This window comes from Silene latifolia, chromosome 2 (assembly GCF_048544455.1).
Source record: "Silene latifolia isolate original U9 population chromosome 2, ASM4854445v1, whole genome shotgun sequence".
Taxonomy (NCBI): domain Eukaryota; kingdom Viridiplantae; phylum Streptophyta; class Magnoliopsida; order Caryophyllales; family Caryophyllaceae; genus Silene; species Silene latifolia.
The window spans coordinates 44,597,756-44,616,670 of record NC_133527.1 but is presented as its reverse complement, the minus strand read 5'-3'; the positions used below and the strand labels follow the sequence as shown (position 1 = coordinate 44,616,670).

General features: G+C 37.6%; 1 protein-coding gene across 1 annotated transcript; it reads left to right on the top strand.

Moving 5' to 3' along the window:
• The first annotated feature begins 13,194 nt into the window (after positions 1–13,194).
• Positions 13,195–14,771, top strand: LOC141640713 (protein FAR1-RELATED SEQUENCE 12-like). Its single transcript, XM_074449397.1, has 2 exons — positions 13,195–13,228; positions 14,326–14,771. The coding sequence occupies exons 1-2, from the start codon at positions 13,195–13,197 to the stop codon at positions 14,769–14,771; spliced, it is 480 nt and encodes a 159-aa protein (XP_074305498.1).
• Positions 14,772–18,915: the final 4,144 nt, after the last annotated feature.

The following is an 18,915-nucleotide window of genomic DNA, read 5'->3' as shown; positions in this document are numbered from 1 at the left end:
GAGTTTAACTTCAAATCATTAATCATAACTTAGGCTTCGTTTGGTTGCCATACGGGAATTAATATCCCATGATTTTACAAAACACGTGAATTGGCCAATTCATGTGAATTGCCCAAAACTCGTTTGGTTGACATCCTGGAAGTAAATTGACACAGGAGTTTCCAATTACCTAGGGAGGGCTATGTAACACCCCGCGCTTTTCTTATATTTTAAATAAATTTTTAAGCAGTTTCTTTTTATTTAATAATTATAGTTTAAAACTTATTTTTATAAGATATCACCGTGGTCGTATAATGGTAATATTAGTGTAAATTCTAATAATAATATTCTCCGTCTTGAGTTATAGTAGGCTTGAGACGAAAATTCTAGTGGAAACGGACTCACTTTGAGTTATTGGGCTTATCTTGACTCATGGGCCTTTTCCTTCTCTTTTTTCTACACAAAACCCCAACTAAACCCTCAAAACCTCATCTCCCTCACTTCTAATTTCTGAAATTCCTATACAAACACATCACCATTGTTAAACCCTTTCCTCTCAACCCTAAAATCACCATAACTCACTCAATTGTTCACCAATCTCGCTCCTTTTTGCGCCATTCTCTTCCTTTTCTCGCCCCCCCTTCTTTCTAAGTAAGAAAGTCACCATCTTCCCTCTTATTTCAAAATTCTTATCTTACATGAATATGGGTTCTTGACTTAATACCTTTATTTTTGTGTTTAGGGGGAGGTTTAGACAACCCGGAGGAGGATAGCTACATCATTGATGATTTCTTAGAAGATTGAAGTGCAAAAAGGTAACGGTGATGGGTTACTCGACTTTTATTTTAAAATTGTGTGATTTGTGTAGTATTAGACTTATATGATTGTTAAATTTGGTGTCTTTTATGACTTGTGGTGAATTGATGTTGATTAGAATGCTTGTATGACATTTCTCACATGTTTGATAAAAAGTTCCAATCTTTATCGCCTTAGATCCGTATTGGTTGAATTTCTGTCTCAATTATGTTGTTTTTCTGGGTTAAAATCATGCTAGAACATGTAAATATTTGTTGTGGAACGATTTGTGGTTGTTTGTCAATGGTTTGAGAAACGATTTTGGTGATTCACGCGTAAAGTGGGTCTCAGCCGGTGGACCGGCCGCCGGCTCTCAACCGGTTGGTAGCCAGCTGTAAGTTGTTTAAATTCTTCAAATTTTTGTCGTGGGTCTCAGCCGGCCGACCGGCCGCCGGTCCCAGACCGGCTGGGAATCCGCTGTAACTTTTTGGCTCTTTTACAAATTTTTCGAAATTGAACCTTGGGTCTCAGCCGGTGGACCGGCCGCCGGTCAAGGACCGGCCGGGAGCCCGCTGTAACTTTTATTGAAAATCCAATGTTTGCCTAGAGTCCCAGCCGGTGGACCGGCCGCCGGCCCACAACCGGCTGAGACCCCTCTGAGTGCTTTTCTTCGCCTATAACCTATATTAACCAATGATTTACACATGTATCTTTTCCATGATTAATAAGTGGTCAATTTATAACATGTTTACGTGATGATCATGCACTTATTGTTACCCTTGTTTATGACCCAAGTGTGACGATTTACATTGTGTGATGACTTGATACTCCTTATTTACCCCTTTCGGACCTTTGGTCACAAGTGTGAGCCATGTTTCCGGATTGGGTTATCTTTTCTCTTTCGGACTTTTGGTTACGAGTGCGTGCCATGTTTCCGAACTAGGATATCCTTCCGCCTTTCTTCGGACCTTTGGTTACGAGTGCGTGCCATGTTTCCGATTAGAGGTTACTCGACCTTTGGTTACGAGTGTGTGCCATGTTTTGAGTCTTGGATACGATTAGTATATCGTTTGTCGAATCGAGTGTCGTCCATCCCGAGAGTCTGGATCCAGGTTTAGACTAGGACCGTATTATGATCGTCGTCCTACCAGGAGGTTGGAGTCTAGGTTGGATGTCTTGTTTGTCCATACTTTGTATTTGTCTTACATTTGAGTCGAGTCAATATGTGACCGTTTTACCTAATGATTCCTCTCTCATGTGTGCACATTTATTCTTATTTCACTATGCCTACTAATCATGATTTTCCGGCTACCGTAAGTATTTATCTTTGTACTTGTTCCTTTAACTAAATTCTTGATTACTTGTATTTCGACATATTGTGGCTGGGAGAACCCTGAGTTACTCCCCACTGACCGTGGCGTTCTTTTTTACATGAATGACAGGTTCGTGATGCAGATGTTATGGGCAAGACGTGTGGGCTAGCGAGATCATTGATCCTTGGACCCTATTTATCTTTTGCTAGACTCACCTACTTTTAAACTCGTGTTCATTCGTGGGATATCTTTTCCCCAATAAATAGACCTGTGTTGTAAACCTAAATTTAGCTAACCGTACTTATTTATCGTTGTTGGTGATACCTCGCGTTGAACTTTAATAGAAGTCTCAAAAAGTTTTAAAATTCCCGTGTTTTCTGCTGCATTTTACTATTTGTTTCCTTTGCCGTATCGAGGGGTGTCACAGTTGGTATCAGAGCATATGTTGCTCCCAACGCACACACGTGTTTCCCAACTTAAATTTTTAACTTGACCTTGAATAATGAATGAGAGATGGGTAGAAATTAAGGACCTAAGTTGGTAGTCTCTTTGTGTATGTTTTGTGGTAGGTTCTAACTTATTTACTCTTATGCGAAAAGATGGTACGACCAACCAATGTGGAAAATGCCATCATGCAAGACCTCACTCAAGTGCTTGCTAATCAACAAAATGCTTAACCCGCTCCCCCTCCTAATGAAGCTAACCGTCAAGGAAGCTATGCTTGGATTGCAAGTCAACTAGCAAGGAACAAGGCTAGGACCTATGATGGTGAACTGGATCCCGTTGCTCTCTCGGAGTGGTCTTGTGACATGGAGAAGAACTTCTATCTCTTTGATGCCCGAGAGGAGGACAAGCTGAGGTTAGCCTCTCACTTTCTTGTGAAGGAAGCCGATAGGTGGTGGACTTTGACCGGTCCTACCGCTACTTAAGACCCCAACTTTGATTGGAGCCGCTTCAAGTCACTCGTGGAAACCCGCTTCTACCCTAAGGAGCTCAAGCAACAAATATTGAATGAGTTCATGGACTTCAAGCAAGGGAAGCTATCGATTCAAGCCTACACCGACAAGTTTAATGAACTTGCTCATTATGCCTCCAAGTTCGTGAAAGATGAAGAGGATCATGTCTACTTCTACAAGAACAAATTGAACCTTAAGGTAGAAAGAATGGTGAGAAGAAACTCAACTACCTTTGTGGAAGTCTATGATGATGCCATTTAGGCCGAAACCTCTTTGAAGGCCATTGAAGAGGAAGCCAAGCCCCACTTTTCTTCTCATTCTTACCGTTCTAACTTTCATGGCAAGAGACCATTTGTGCCTTCTACTCCAAACTATGCCAACAAGAGGAGGTTTGTGCCAAGGATACAAGACCATGGAGGACAAGAACCAATATTTCAAGAACCTAACTAATCGGCTTGAGAAAGACCGTAAGTGCTACCATTGTAGACGAGCCCTACACCCTGGAGTTGGATGCTATGGCAAGCCCTTGACTTGCTTTCATTGTAAGAAGCCCGGACACCGTATTGCCTATTTCTCCGAGAAGAAGGATGCCCCTACCCCAAATCCTAGGCCAAGAGGAACTATCTTTGTCATGAGTCGAGCCGAATCCGCCGCTCATCCCGATATCATCACGGGTATGTTCTCAATTTTTGATCAACCTTGCCTTATTTTATTTGATACTGGCGCATCTCTATCTTTCATATCTTCCAAGTTTTCGGAAAAATTAGCCCTTGAGCCCATTCCTAGTGAGAAAACTTCTATATCCTTACCTTCCGGAGAAATGTTCTCTTGTTCCCTTTCTTTCTCCGACATTCTTATCTCTATTTCGGGAACCTTGTTCCCCGCTAACCTACTTCGTTTTCCCATTGAGGAATTCGATGTAATCTTGAGTATGGATTGGTTGTCAAAGTATGATGCAAGATTCGAGTGTAGAGACCAAAAGATTTGCCTCAAAAGTCCGCTAGGCACCCGTGTGTCCTATTGAGGAGTCCGTTCCCAAGAAGGTGTGAAGTTGATTTCCGCCTTGAAGTTGATGAGTATGAAGAGGAAAGGTTACCAAGTCTTTCTATGTGTGGTAACTTCTATCTCCCCTTCCTTACCAAAGATCGAAGAAGTGCCCGTGGTTTGCGATTTCCCCGATGTTTTTCCCGAAGAATTGCCCGGAATTCCTCCCGAGTGTGACGTGGAGTTCTCTATCGACCTTGTACCCAGAACCGGTCCGATTGCTAAAGCCCCATACCGTATGGCGCCCACCGAGTTGAAGAAGTTGAGGAAGCAACTTGATGAGATGATTGAGAAAGGATTCATTAGACCTAGTGCCTCACCTTGGGGTGCTCCCGTTTTCTTTGTGAAGAAGAAAGATGGATCCATGAGACTTTGCATTGACTACCGCGAGCTTAACCGTGTTACCATCAAGAACAAGTATCCCCTACCAAGAATTGAAGATTTGTTCGATCAACTCAAAGGTGCTTCTACTTTTTTCAAGATTGATTTGAGATCCGGTTATCATCAAATTCCCGTTCGTGAGCCCGATATCCCTAAGACCGCCTTTAGCACAAGGTATGGACACTTTGAGTTTAAGGTGATGCCCTTTGGTTTAACCAACGCCTCTTCTATCTTGATGGACCAAATGAACCGGACCTTTAGTGAGTTCTTAGACAAGTGCGTTGTGGTCTTCATTGACGATATCCTCATCTTTTCCAAGTCCGAAGAAGAGCATGACGACCATCTTCGTATCGTTTTGGAGATCCTCCGTCGTCAAAAGTGGTTTGCCAAATTCTCCAAGTGTGAATTTTGGTTGTCCAATGTGTCTTTTCTAGGCCATGTTATATCTAAGGATGGTGTCATGGTGGACCCTTCGAAGATTGAAGCCGTAATTGAGTGGAAGAGTCCAACCGATGTTGGTGAGATCCGTAGTTTCTTGGGTTTGGCGGGTTATTACCGTCGCTTTGTGATAGATTTCTCCAAGCTTGCTAGACCGATGACTCAACTTTTGAAGAAAGAGACCATGTTTGTGTGGATCGAAGCTTGTGAAGGTGCATTCCAAGAGTTGAAGAAGAGGTTAACTACCGCTCCCGTGTTGACCTTGCCCGAGGATGGAGTTGATTTTGATGTGTTTTGTGATGCTTCTAAGATGGGTTTAGGCTGTGTTCTTATGCAGAATAGAAGAGTTGTTGCCTATGCTTCACGACAATTGAGAGTTCATGAGGTGAACTATCCCACCCATGATTTGGAGTTGGCCGCCGTCGTTCATGCTTTGAAGATGTGGAGACACTATCTCATTGGAGTTCATTGCCGCATCTACACCGATCATAAGAGTTTGAAGTATATCTTCACCCAAAAAGAATTAAATATGAGACAACGACGATGGTTGGAATTGGTGAATGATTACGATGTAGATTTGTTGTATCATGAAGTAAAGGCAAATGTGGTTGCCGATGCCCTTATTAGGAAGTCTACTCATTCCTTGAGTGTTATTCGCGTACTCCCCGATGACCTTTGTGCCGAGTTTCGTAAGTTGAGTTTGCAATTTGTGGAGAGTGGTTTTGATTACCTTGGCGCTGTGGTTGCCGAGCCCGTTCTTCACCGTGAGATCCTTGATAGCCTTGTGGATGATGATACCTTTAAGAGTTTTCAAGCCAAGCTTCTTGAAGGGAAATCTAATGATTGTGAGATTGATGCTATAGGTTACCTTCGTTACCGAGGACGCATGTATATACCCGATGCCGTTGAGTTGAAGAACAGAGTTCTAGATAAAGCTCATCTATCCCCTTATTCGATCCACCCCGGAGGAGACAAGATGTATAAAGATTTGAAGCTTCGGTTTTGGTGGCCTAACATGAAAAATGATATTGTGTCATATGTTGAAAGGTGTCTTACTTGTCAACAAGTGAAGATTGAGCATAAGAGACCCGGTGGTTTGCTACAACCGTTGGATGTTCCTTTATGGAAGTGGGAGTCTATTTCCATGGATTTTGTGATGGCTTTGCCTAAGACCGTTGGTGGAAAGGATGTCGTGTGGGTGGTTGTGGATAGGTTGACTAAGTGTGCTAGGTTCATTCCTATCAAAGAAACTTGGAGTTTAAACCGACTTGCTAGTGCTTATGTTAAGGAGATCGTTCGTTACCATGGTGTTTCTAAGGAGATCGTATCGGATCGTGACCCGCGTTTTTGTTCAATATTTTGGAAAGCTTTGCAAGATGCTATGGGTAGCAAGTTGTTGATGAGTACCGCTTTTCATGCCGCTACCGATGGACAATCCGAGAGGACGATTCAAACTCTAGAAGACTTGTTGCGTGCTTGTGCCCTTGATTTTCATTCTAGTTGGGAGAAGAGCTTACCTTTGGTGGAATTTTCTTACAAAAATAGTTATCATGCTTCTATCAAGATGGCCCCTTATGAAGCCCTTTACGGAAGGAAATGCCATAGTCCAATTTGTTGGTATCAAGCAAGTGATGTTCGTGACCTAGGACCCGACAAGTTAGCCGAGACAATTGATCAAGTGAAGCTCATCCGTGAAAGAATGAAAGCTGCCCAAGATCGACATAAATCTTATGCCGATGTTCGCCGTCGACCCTTGGAGTTTGAAGTTGGAGATAGGGTGTTCTTGAAGGTGTCCTCGATGAAAGGAGTAAAGAGGTTTGGAGTTAAAGGGAAGTTAAGTCCGAAGTACATTGGACCTTATGAAGTGATAAAAAGGATTAGTGTCGTGGCATACAAGTTGGTTTTGCCCCCGAGTTTGGGTAAGGTTCATGATGTTTTTCATGTTTCTCAACTTAGGAAATATATTAGCGACCCTAGTCATGTGTTGCAAAATGAGATTCCCGAGCTTGAGCTTAATATTTCTTTTGAGGAGAGACCGATTAGGATCTTGGATAAGAAGGAGAAGAAGCCAAGGAGCAAAGTGGTGCCCTTGGTGAAAGTTTTGTGGAAGTGTGGCGATATAGAAGACGAGACTTGGGAGCCAGAGGCTTCCATGCGTGTCAAGTACCCTAGTTTGTTTTCGTAAGGTAATACCTTTCGCTTCAAGTTTCGAGGGCGAAACTTTTTAAAAGGAGGGATGATTGTAATACCCCGCGCTTTTCTTATATTTTAAATAAATTTTTAAGCAATTTCTTTTTATTTAATAATTATAATTTAAAACTTATTTTTATAAGGTATCACTGTGGTCGTATAACGGTAATAGTAGTGTATATTCTAATAATAATATTCTCCGTCTTGAGTTATAGTAGGCTTGAGACGAAAATTCTAGTGGAAACCGACTCATTTTGAGTTATTGGGCTTATCTTGACTCATGGGCATTTTCCTTCTCTTTTCTCTACACAAAACCCCAACTAAACCCTCACAACGTCATCTCCCTCACTTCTAATTTATGAAATTCCTATACAAACACATCACCATTGTTAAACCCTTTCCTCTCAACCCTAAAATCACCATAACTCACTCAATTGTTCACCAACAATCTCGCTCCTTTTCGCGCCATTCTCTTCCTTTTCTCGTCCCCCTTCTTTCTAAGTAAGAAAGTCACCATCTTTCCTCTTATTTCGAAATTCTTATCTTACAAGAATATGAGTTCTTGACTTAATACCTTTATTTTTGTGTTTAGGGGAAGACTTAGACAACCCGGACGAGGATAGCTACATAATTGACGATTCCTTAGAAGATTGAAGTGCAAAAAGGTAACGGTGATGGGTTACTCGACTTTTATGTTAAAATTGTGTGATTTGTGTAGTATTAGACTTATATGATTGTTAAATTTGGTGTCTTTCATGACTTGTGGTGAATTGATGGTGATTAGAATGCTTGTATGACATTTCTCACATGTTTGATAGAAAGTTCCAATCTTTATCGTCTTAGATCCGTATTGGTTGAATTTCTGTCTCAATTATGTTTTTTTTCTAGCTAAGAATCACGCTAGGACATGTAAATATTTGTTGTGGAACAATTTGTGATTGTTTGTCAATGGTTTGAGAAACGATTTTGGTGATTCACGCGTACAGTGTGTCTCAGCCGGTGTACCGGACGCCGGCTCTCAACCGGCTAGGAGCCAGCTGTAAGTTGTTTAAATTCTTCAAATTTTTGTCGTGGGTCTCAGCCGGCCGCCCGGCCGCCGGTCTCAGACCGGCTGGGAACCCGCTTTAACTTTTTGGCTCTTTTACAAATTTTTCGAAATTGAACCTTGGGTCCCACCCGGTGGACCGGCCGCCGGTCAAGGACCGGTCGGGAGCCCGATGTAACTTTTATTGAAAATCCAATGTTTGCCTAGAGTCCCAGCCGGTGGACCGGCCGCCGGCCCACAACCGGATGAGACCCCTCTGAGTGCTTTTCTTCGCCTATAACCTATATTAACCAATGATTTACACATGTATCTTTTCCATGATTAATAAGTGGTCAATTTATAACATGTTTACGTGATGATCATGCACTTATTGTTACCCTTGTTTATGACCCAAGTGCGATGATTTACATTGTGTGACGACTTTATACTCCTTATTTACCCCTTTCGGACCTTTGGTCACAAGTGTGAGTCATGTTTCCGGATTGGGTTATCTTTCCTCTTTCGGACCTTTGGTTACGAGTGCGTGCCATGTTTCCGAACTAGGATATCCTTCCGCCTTTCTTCGGACCTTTGGTTACGAGTGCGTGCCATGTTTCCGATTAGAGGTTACTCGACCTTTGGTTACGAGTGCGTGCAATGTTTCGAGTCTTGGATACGATTAGTATATCGTTTGTCAAATCGGGTGTCGTCCATCCCGAGAGTCTGTATCCAGGTTTAGACTACGACCGTATTATGATCGTCGTCCTACCAGGAGGTTGGAGTCTAGGTTGGATGTCTTGTTTATCCATACTTTGTATTTGTCTTACATTTGAGTCGAGTCAATATGTGACCGTTTGACCTAATTATTCCTCTCTCACGTGTGCACATTTATTCTTATTTCACTATGCCTACTAATCATGATTTTTCGGCTACTGTAAGTATTATCTTTGTACTTGTTCCTTTAACTAAATTCTTGATTACTTGTATTTCGACATATTGTGGCTGGGAGAACCTGAGTTACTCCCCACTGACTGTGGCGTTCATGTTTACATGAATGACAGGTTCGTGATGCAGATGTTATGGGGAAGACGTGTGGGCTAGCGAGATCATTGACCCTTGGACCCTATTTATCTTTTACTAGACTCACCTACTTTTAAACTCGTGTTCTTCGTGGGATATCTTTTCCCCAATAAATAGACATGTGTTGTAAACCTAAATTTAGCTAACCATACGTATTTATCGTTGTTGGTGATACCTCGCGTTGAACTTCAATAGAAGTCTCAAAAAGTTTTAAAATTCCCGTGTTCTCTGATGCATTTTGTTATTTGTTTCCTTTGCCGTATCAAGGGGTGTCACAAGCTAGGTAATTAAACTCCTCCATTATGGAGGAGTTGGGAATTCATGGGAAAAAGAAAATCACATAATTTGGAGTAACCAAACATTCCTCAGTTTTCCAAATCATGGGATTTCCCAATTCACCCATTTTTGAGAGGGCAACCAAACGAGACCTTAGAAACATGAATAAATGTATGTGTTAATAACCTAATCATTATTATTAAAATCCAAACTATCATATGTCGATTATAGGAATTCGACATAGCTCAATAAAAAAAAAAGAATAAATCGAAATATCTCGACCTGGAAATTTGTAGTCACTCTAAATGCCCCGTTTACCATGTGTTAGGGAGAGTTCCAAATTTCTATGAATTGAAAAAATGAGTTAACCAGCCAACTTAATCTTTGCATGATTCAGAATTTATACATTTTTCAAAGAATAACCGCACAATTGCATACATTGAGAATTCTCTAATTGCGTAGTTATTCTCTTACGTGTAACTCGGTTCAAAAAAAAATTTTCACATGTTTGTGTGCGAACATTGAGTTACTATTTACTATTTATCAAAAGAAAGGTTTACTATTTATTAAATCATAAAAAAATACATAAAATATTGTTTGTGGTTTGAATTCAAATTGCGTAGTTATTGTGTGTGTCCGTCATATGATGATATTGATAAAGATGACCAATTTATAAGAAATAGTGAACATTTTGTGTAAAAATTATTGTATTTAAAAAGTGGTCACATTTAGTAACACAACAGTGGTAAATTTCTAATATAAAACGCTAACGTTTTACCATAAAATGTCACATTTATGTCGTCGCACCATACAACAGTTATTGAGAGATTCGAGATGATCTTTAAATAAGCTATTAATATACCACTAATTTGTACCTATTTATGCGTTTTCAATTTTCATGACCTTTATATTGTAATCATGACTCAAAATAACTCTTTAACTTTAAATCTATTGTTATAATCCATTTACTCATTTTATTTTTAACCATGTTTTCATCTGTATTGCATGTGGTACTGTTTTGTATTATAAATTATAAAATAATCTCCTAATAAATTTATTGTGTTACCCTGTCTAAAGACATTTACCCAATGCTTCTCAAATCCAATACTAATAGGTGTTAGATTATTCAATTTACACGTAAAAGAAAAGAGGAAAGGCTATAATAACGTAATATTCAAAGATACAAGATAGGCAACAAAATATTGTTAAGTTCATAGTAAAAAAAAAATTAATCAAAGATATTAGTATTGAATATAAGTAGTAATCAAACATATTGGTATTCATTTAAGACGAAAGTATCCGTCTTAAGCTTATTGTAAATCTCATGTTAGCGACATAAAAGAAATCTCATGTATTGGGTTACTTAAGTAGTGGGCCTATTTCCAAGGGATCCTGAAAGCTATGTTTCATGTGAAGGTGGGGTTTGGGAAAAAACATGTTTTGGTTGTTATTTTATTATATTACTAGTATTGGTGCCCGGTTTCGCTCGGGCTTCCTCTACTTATCATTAATTTTTTTTTCATTAAATAAAATTACTTAAAGTTGCATAACCCATAAATTTATCATTAATATCCTAAAATTACGATGAAATAAATTTTGAGACAAATTCACTACTCTCGCTATTAAAAATTTACTCTTATTAATGAAATAGTAGTAATAAAATTTCACTACTTGCCCGTAATCATTGTTACTTTCACTACTCCAGCCGTAATTATTGTTACTGTCACTACTGCCGCATTAATATTGATAATTTCACTACTCCCGCCTAATTATTGTTAATTTCACTATTGTCGCATTAATATTGATTATTTCACTACTCTCATTGTTATTTCTACCACTTTCACTAATCTTGCTAACAACCTTGTTACTTTTACTATTCAAATGAGTGATTACTATCATATAACTATATCCAATGTTACTAAAATTCTTTTCTGTACTGACGAAATTACTTTTACTACTTAGGAATCCATTTTAAGAGGATTATATATGTATATAAATATATTACATATATACATTAAATAAAATCGAAAGAATTATGCAATATTATATATTATGGAATCTAATTTGAATTATGCAATATTATATATTATCAAATCGAAAGAATTATGATTTTAAATTTAATATATAATTTTATGATGATAATAATAATATAAATAGATAGATAAATTATCTCTATAGAATCTTACCTTGAATCTCTACTCCTTCTTTAGTTCAACAAACAATTGGGATAAATAATCTCTCACTAAATTCTTGAATGATCATTCTTTCATACCCTTTTATGTATTTTCGTGACTTTTTTTTTTTGTTATTGTTCGTGTTCTAAAATGACTCTTTTATTTTGTATTTATTTTTGGGATAAGTGTACCATTTTTATCATTTATTATGATCCGTATATGTTTTATTATATGTGATACGTATCATTTTTACTCTAAATTGTTAAAATAGTTTTACCGTAAGTTTATCGTGAGATCATCTATTAGAAGGCTTTTTTCCTTTGCTGTTGTAAATTAACAGTACAAATTATTATTATGTGAGATCGTTCTATGCAAATGGTTTATAATCGCAAAAAAAAAAATAGTTTATAAGGACTAAAAATTGCTAATGCACAAGACCTAAAGGGATAAAAGTTATTGAAAATTAACTCGTTGAAAATAGTACAATGATCGTATAAAGTACTTCATGTGAATTTTAATACACTTGCAGTCTCCTAGTTGGTATATGGATTTCGACATAAGACAACGCTCATTATCAATAGGATAAACAACCTTCAAGACGCCAATAATTTTCTTCATTTTGACCTTGCTTCTTGATATGTACGTCTATCCCAGTTAATTGTTGTCCATTTGTCGGTACTGAAGAAATATGTTCTAAAATATTTCCAAAAATTACTAAATATAATACAGGATATTTTCTGGAGATAATAATTATACTATTTATCAAATCCTAATTTCTTGCTAAAGAATAATTATGATAATTAGTCACAATAAGATTGGATTGATCATTAAAATAATATAATCATATGGAGGTCACACATATAAGTACAATCAGGAAATAATATCAGTCCTATAAGGATTCAGATATGAGGCACCGCTTTTAGGAAAAGAATAGGAGTTCTTTCTTATTCCACTAAACTCTATTATGGTATGTGATAATATATATATATATATATATATATAGATATAGATAGAGAGAGAGAGAGAGAGAGAGAGAGAGAGAGAGAGAGAGAGAGAGAGAGAGAGAGAGAGAGAGAGAGAGAGAGAGAGAGAGAGAGAGAGAGAGAGAGAGAGAGAGAGAGAGAGAGCGCAAAGGTCTCCTAAGTCCTTAATATCTTTTGAGTCTTTAAGTCTTTATTAGGGCCCTTGGATTAGGTAAATGGAGAGTGGAGATTTGCCTACTGTAAAGCCAATATAGGCGTAAAAAAAAGGAAATAGGTTGAGGAGGAGAGAAGGTGTGTGTGTCAGTATGATTTCTATTACCCACTGTGCACACACAAACACATGCATAATTATTCAACCACCTTCCTCAACCCAATTCTAAACAAACTCCACAAAAAACACAATTTGAAAAAAATTCATCATGGATATTCATCCTCACTGGCGATAATTTTGAGCAAAAAAAAAATTCTGCAAATAAAAATCACACATCCTTCCTTTATCATCTTCATTTATCATTTTCCATTCTTACAGCAAAACAACAAGACCATAGTCCAACTTAAAAAATGACGGATTTGCAAATGATTCCATTTGTCGATGGTAATTTTGGTTTGTTTATTTATTTGCTTCATTCAAAGTTAGGTTATATTTTTTTTATCAATAGATTACGTTAAATATCAACAGTAGCTTAAATATGAGAAGGAACTGTATTTTAGGTTATTTGTTAAGCTTGTTTTTTATTATCTGAAATCTGTAAATCCACTCTTTCAACATGAACTCCAGCATTATTGAGTTCAAGTGTTCAACATCAACTCTGTCAAGTTGAAGTTAAACTTATCGACGTTGGAATTATTTATTTGGTAGATAACGTCACATTTGTTATGAGTTGTTTCATATTTCAGTTTCATAACGTCACATGAGTTGTAAGAGTCAATATAGTATCTGCAACGTGACAGTAAAAAGACGAATAAAGTGTAACTATAACATTCAAAAGTGTAATTTTAACTACCAATGGTGTGATTTTAAGCAACAAAAGTATTATTGTAATTGTTATGGTAGAAAGTATAATTGTAATTGTAATCGTACAAAGTACAATTCTTGAAACTATAATTGTAATTTTGAAATTCAAAAGTGTAATATTTGAATCTGTAATTCTAACTATAAAAATTGTAATTGTAATAGAGAATAGTGTAATTTTAACAACTAAAAGTGTTATTGTAACAGACAAAAGTTGTAAGTTTTTAAACTGTAATTCTAATAGTAAAAAGTATAATTATAACAGAGAAAAGTGTAATTTTAATAACTAAAAGTGTTATTGTAACAGACAAAAGTTGTAAGTTTTTAAACTGTAATTCTAATAGTAAAAAGTATAATTGTAACAAAGAAAAGTGCAATTTTAACAACCAAAAGTATAATTTTAACAGACAAGCTGTAAGTTTGTAAACTCTAATTCTAATAGTAAAAAGTATAATTCTAACAGACAAAAGTGTAATTTTAACAACCAAAAATGTAATTTTAACAGACGACACTGTAAGTTTGTAAACTATAATTCTAATAGTAAAAAGTATAATTCTAACAGACAAAAGTGTAATTTTAACAACCAAAAGTGTAATTCTAACGAAACTATAATTTTAACAAATACATGGGTTACTTTAAGATGTTATGAATACAATTGATAATAATTGTACTATTGACAGATAATATTGAGCACAATGGAAAACGAAAGCCAAACGAGGAAGAATTTTGCAGGGACGTTGAAGATAAGTTCACCCCCTATGTTGGTCAGGAATTTCTGGAAATAGAAGAGGCAGTGACATTTTATAGAATTTATGCTGTTGCTTGTGGTTTTGATGTGCGGAAGTACACGACTAAGAGATGGCATGGCGGGGAAAAAAAATCTAAACTGTTGGTTTACAATCGAGAGGGGTTCAAACATAAGGGACAATTGGAGTGTAGTGGCCGCCAGGACTCAGGTAGGAGACACAAAGTCAGGCGCGTTGGGTGCAAAGCGAGAATTAGGCAGTTTATGAGGAATGGGGAATTATTAATTGACAGATTCCACAGTGGCCACAACCATGAACTCGTATCAGCCAGAGATAGAGAGTTTCAAAAGTTGGCATGCAACATAACAGACTATCACTAAATGATAATCCTTTATAATTCAAGGGTGAGTATTCTAGGTTTACTGAAGTTAGCCTTCGCCTTCCTAAACTTACAGTTTTGTTGGTTAGAATTACACTATGTTTGAGTCACTAGAATTCTACTTTTGTTTATTACAATTACACTTTTAGACGTTAAAGTTACACTTACAAATACATTTAAAAGCTTGTCAATAATTAACAGCTGAAGATAGGAGCAACGAAGACTTACAAAATTTTGAAGGAGCATGTTAATGGGTTTGAAAACATCGGAGCTAGTTTAAATGATTTTAAGAACTTTCACAGAGATGTGAAATGCTACATTCATGAACGGGACGGTCAGATGTTCGTGGACCACTTTAAGGAATTGGCTGTTAATAGGCCAAGGTTCTTCTTTGACTATGATGTTGATTCTGACGGTAGCCTTAGTAAAGCTATATGGGCCGACAAAATCGCTAGAAGGAACTACTCAGTTTTTGGGGATGCAGTGTCGTTCGATCCGACGTATTCCACCAATAAGTATGACATGGTCTTTACACCTTTCACCGGGGTTGATCACCATAAACGATCAGTCACTTTCTGTGGAGCGTTGGTTGCTCATGAAGATGCAGACTCGTTTAAATGGGTTTTCACCCATTTTTTGGCTACGATGGGTGAGAAAGAGCCTAATTATATTATCACCGATCAAGATCCTAGTATTCTTAAAGCGGTGCCCTTGGTGTTCAAGAAAGCACGCCACCGATATTGTATGTGGCATATCATGAACAAAGTGCCAAGCAAGTATGGAGTGACGAGAGAGGATTATTCTGTCTTTGTAAAGAAATTGAATGCTATAATATGAGATGAAGACATTGAAGCGGCAGAGTTCGATGAAAAATGGCAAGAAATTGGCAGAGAACACATGGTCAATAATATTGACTAGTTTAAAGAAATGTATGCTAAAAGGAAACAGTGGGTTATGGCACATTGTAAGGACCTAGATATGGGGGGTGTTATGAGAACAACCCAAAGGTCAGAGAGCGAAAATAGTTTTTTTAAGAGATTTGAGAGCAAGTCGGGGACATTAGTTGAGTTTTCGATGCGTTTTGACAGCGCGATGGACCAGCAAAGACACACACAGAAAAAGATTGACAACTGTAACAGACACACTCTCCCTATAATATGAACGCATCTAGCTATCGAAGTGCACGGGGCGCAAGTGTACAGTCATAAAGTATTCGAGGATTTTAAAGAAGAGGTCAAGTACTCAATCGATACTTGTAAAAGCCGAGGTTTTTCTGAGTGTGACTCTTTAGAGGTGACCACTGTAAGAGATGCAAACAGGGACAAAAATTATAAGGTCACATACTGCCCAGGTATAATTCTGTAGGATTTGTTTGTTAAAATTATACTTTTATCCGTTAAAATTATACTTTTGTCTGTTAAAATTACTCTTTTATCCGTTAAAATTACACTTTGTTTGGTTAGAATTTAACTTTTCTTTTAAAATAACACTTTATTTTGTTAGAATTACACTTTGGGTTGTTAGAATTACACTTATGTGTTTAAATTACACTTTATGCTGCTACAATTACACTTTTGTCTGTTAGAATTACACTTTGTTTGCTTAGAATTTCACTTGCCGGTTAAAATTACACTATGCCTGTTAGAATTACACTTTAGTGTATTACAGTCACGCTTTTTTCTGACTGATTTAACTAACATATTACTCTATATTGATGATCTAGATACATTGAAAGCCACTTGTAGCTGCAGAATGTTTGAGAGGAAAGGCATTCTTTGCCGGCATGTCATATGAATTTACTCATCGAACGGAGTGAAGATTATTCCAGAACAATGTGTTGTTAAAAGATGGTGTAAAGATGCAATGTTGTGTAAAATGTTCGATTGTAATGGTGAAGCAACTGAGGACGTTGATATAATAGATGGAAAACAGATTGCAATGTCAGTAATGTGGTCAGAGATTCATCAGACAGTTGGTATGCTCATGGGCAAATTGAAGGGTGATGTCGACAACTTTTCTAGTCTAATTAGACAGTTTAAGGAGAAACTGTCACCCTTAGGATCACCATTTAATAAACAACAACAGTTGGAGAAAATTCTTGGCTGTTCTGCTACTCAAGAGATAACCATTATGCCGCCTAAGCAATCCAAAAACAAGGGAAGCGGAAAGAGAATGTTGTCGATGAAGGCAAAGGAAGTTGCCTTGGCAAGGAAGCCAAAATGTATTTGTAAAAATTGCAAGCGATTAGCTAACCATGACGAAAGGAACTGCCCTAATCCTTTCGTAGAGCACCCACCATTGTCGCCATCGTCAGAGTCATCGTCGGAAGAAGAAGAAGAGGAGGAAGAAGAAGAAGAAGAAGAAGAAGAAGACGATGATGACATCTTAGAATAATCAGTATAATACCTAATAATCAGTACATTTTTTTTGGGATGTCTACGCAAAATACGAGGTACAACATGATGTTTCGTATTGTGTTTAGACATCAAACTGCCAGGAAGCCAACTGGTCGACGTTGGTATTACAATGTATTTTGTTGAAGTATTTTCAATTGGACGAAACCATTATATAAGTTCAGGCTCCCAAACATCAGGCCCTATAAATTCCAACAATTTAGTCTCCACTTGTACAACGTCGTCTAATGTTGCAGTAGACAATGTTGTACTTTCACATTGGAGGCCAAGCTCAGCATTACCCTTCCCACTCTGGCCTTCATCCTTGTCCGTCTCGGCATTCACAACTTCAGTCACATGGACAACCGTTCCTGTAGCATCGGCGGACATTTTCAAACATTCTGGTACCTCTCCAATTTCTTGAGCTTCTCTGGCCGGCATTTCAGCTCGGCGCTCTACCTCACTAATCTCAGCAGTCGAAAATAGAAACTGAGTGACAGTTGGATCAGCGTCAGTGGGCTCATCCTCCTCAATTTTCTTATCAGTTATCTGAGGTTCCACAACAACAGGCACCTCCATTTCCATAGTCTGCTCTTGTTCCTTTCCAGCAGCAGCCAGCGCATAGAACTTCTTCTCAACATCATCAACTTCATCTTTTTAATAATACTCTTCAAGAATTTCCCGGTCAAATATATGTGGTTCGCCAAAGACCACCTCCTTCTCCACTACCCTCTTCCTTTTGTAAATGACGTAAATTTCCTGAGCATTACCAAAGTCCACATTGGTGTCGTTACTGTCATCCTCTCTGTTAGCAACTTCCTTAAATTCAGCCGTGTTGTAAAATTGCACCGCCTCCATTATCTGTTTTGTAGACACCTCACGTGCTTTATCACTGGCTAGTTCATCAGAATCAAGTGAGGCGGCTACCCCGCCTTCGATGTCTCTACCAACATCTTCAGAAACCTCTTTCTCATGCTCGTATCCATCATCCTTCACAAACTCACCATCCTCCTCATCCTCCACATAATCACCATCCTCGTCCTCTCACTCATCCTCATCACCATCGTCCTCCTCTTCATCATCATCACCACCATGCTGCTCGTATCCCTCATCATCTAACTCCTCATTCTGGTCCTGATCAACTGAACTTTGTTGCAGCATAGGCGCTGATTTCACGGAATCATTTATTCGTTCGGCTATCTCCTGCATTTCCACAGCATAATCCTTCATCCTTTGGCTTTGAAAGAATGATTGCGTGCATTGTGTAGCGACAGGGCCACTAGAAAAGTTCAGACCTCCGGTTAACCTTTTGAGCGTCATGGCTGCATCTGCATACCATGAATAGAAGACAGTAGCATTCCTTTGCATCTTTAAACAAAGCTCATGCACATCATACACTCAAAAAAAGAACAACAGTGTACTTTAACAAGTATAATTTTAACTTTAAAAAGTGTAATTCTAACGGACAAAATTATAATTTTAACGGACAAAAGTGTAATTGTAACATACAAAAGTATAATTTTAACTTTGAAAAGTATAATTTTAACGGACAAAAGTGTAATTGTAACATACAAAAGTATAATTTTAACATTAAAAAGTGTAATTTTAATGGATAAATGTATAATTTTAACTTTGAAAAGTGTAATTTTAACTGGTAAAAGTGTAATTTTAACTGACAACCGTGTAAATTCAGCAACTACTAATTAATATCACTTTTATAATTGTAGTGTAATTGTAGTGAAAGAAAGAGTA

Bases quoted from the DNA above. Each gene is read 5' to 3' on its own strand.
- LOC141640713 (XM_074449397.1), top strand. From the start codon at position 13,195: ATGACGGATTTGCAAATGATTCCATTTGTCGATG. The intron at 13,229-14,325 runs GTAATTTTGGTT...TACTATTGACAG, and splicing joins AATGATTCCATTTGTCGATG to ATAATATTGAGCACAATGGA.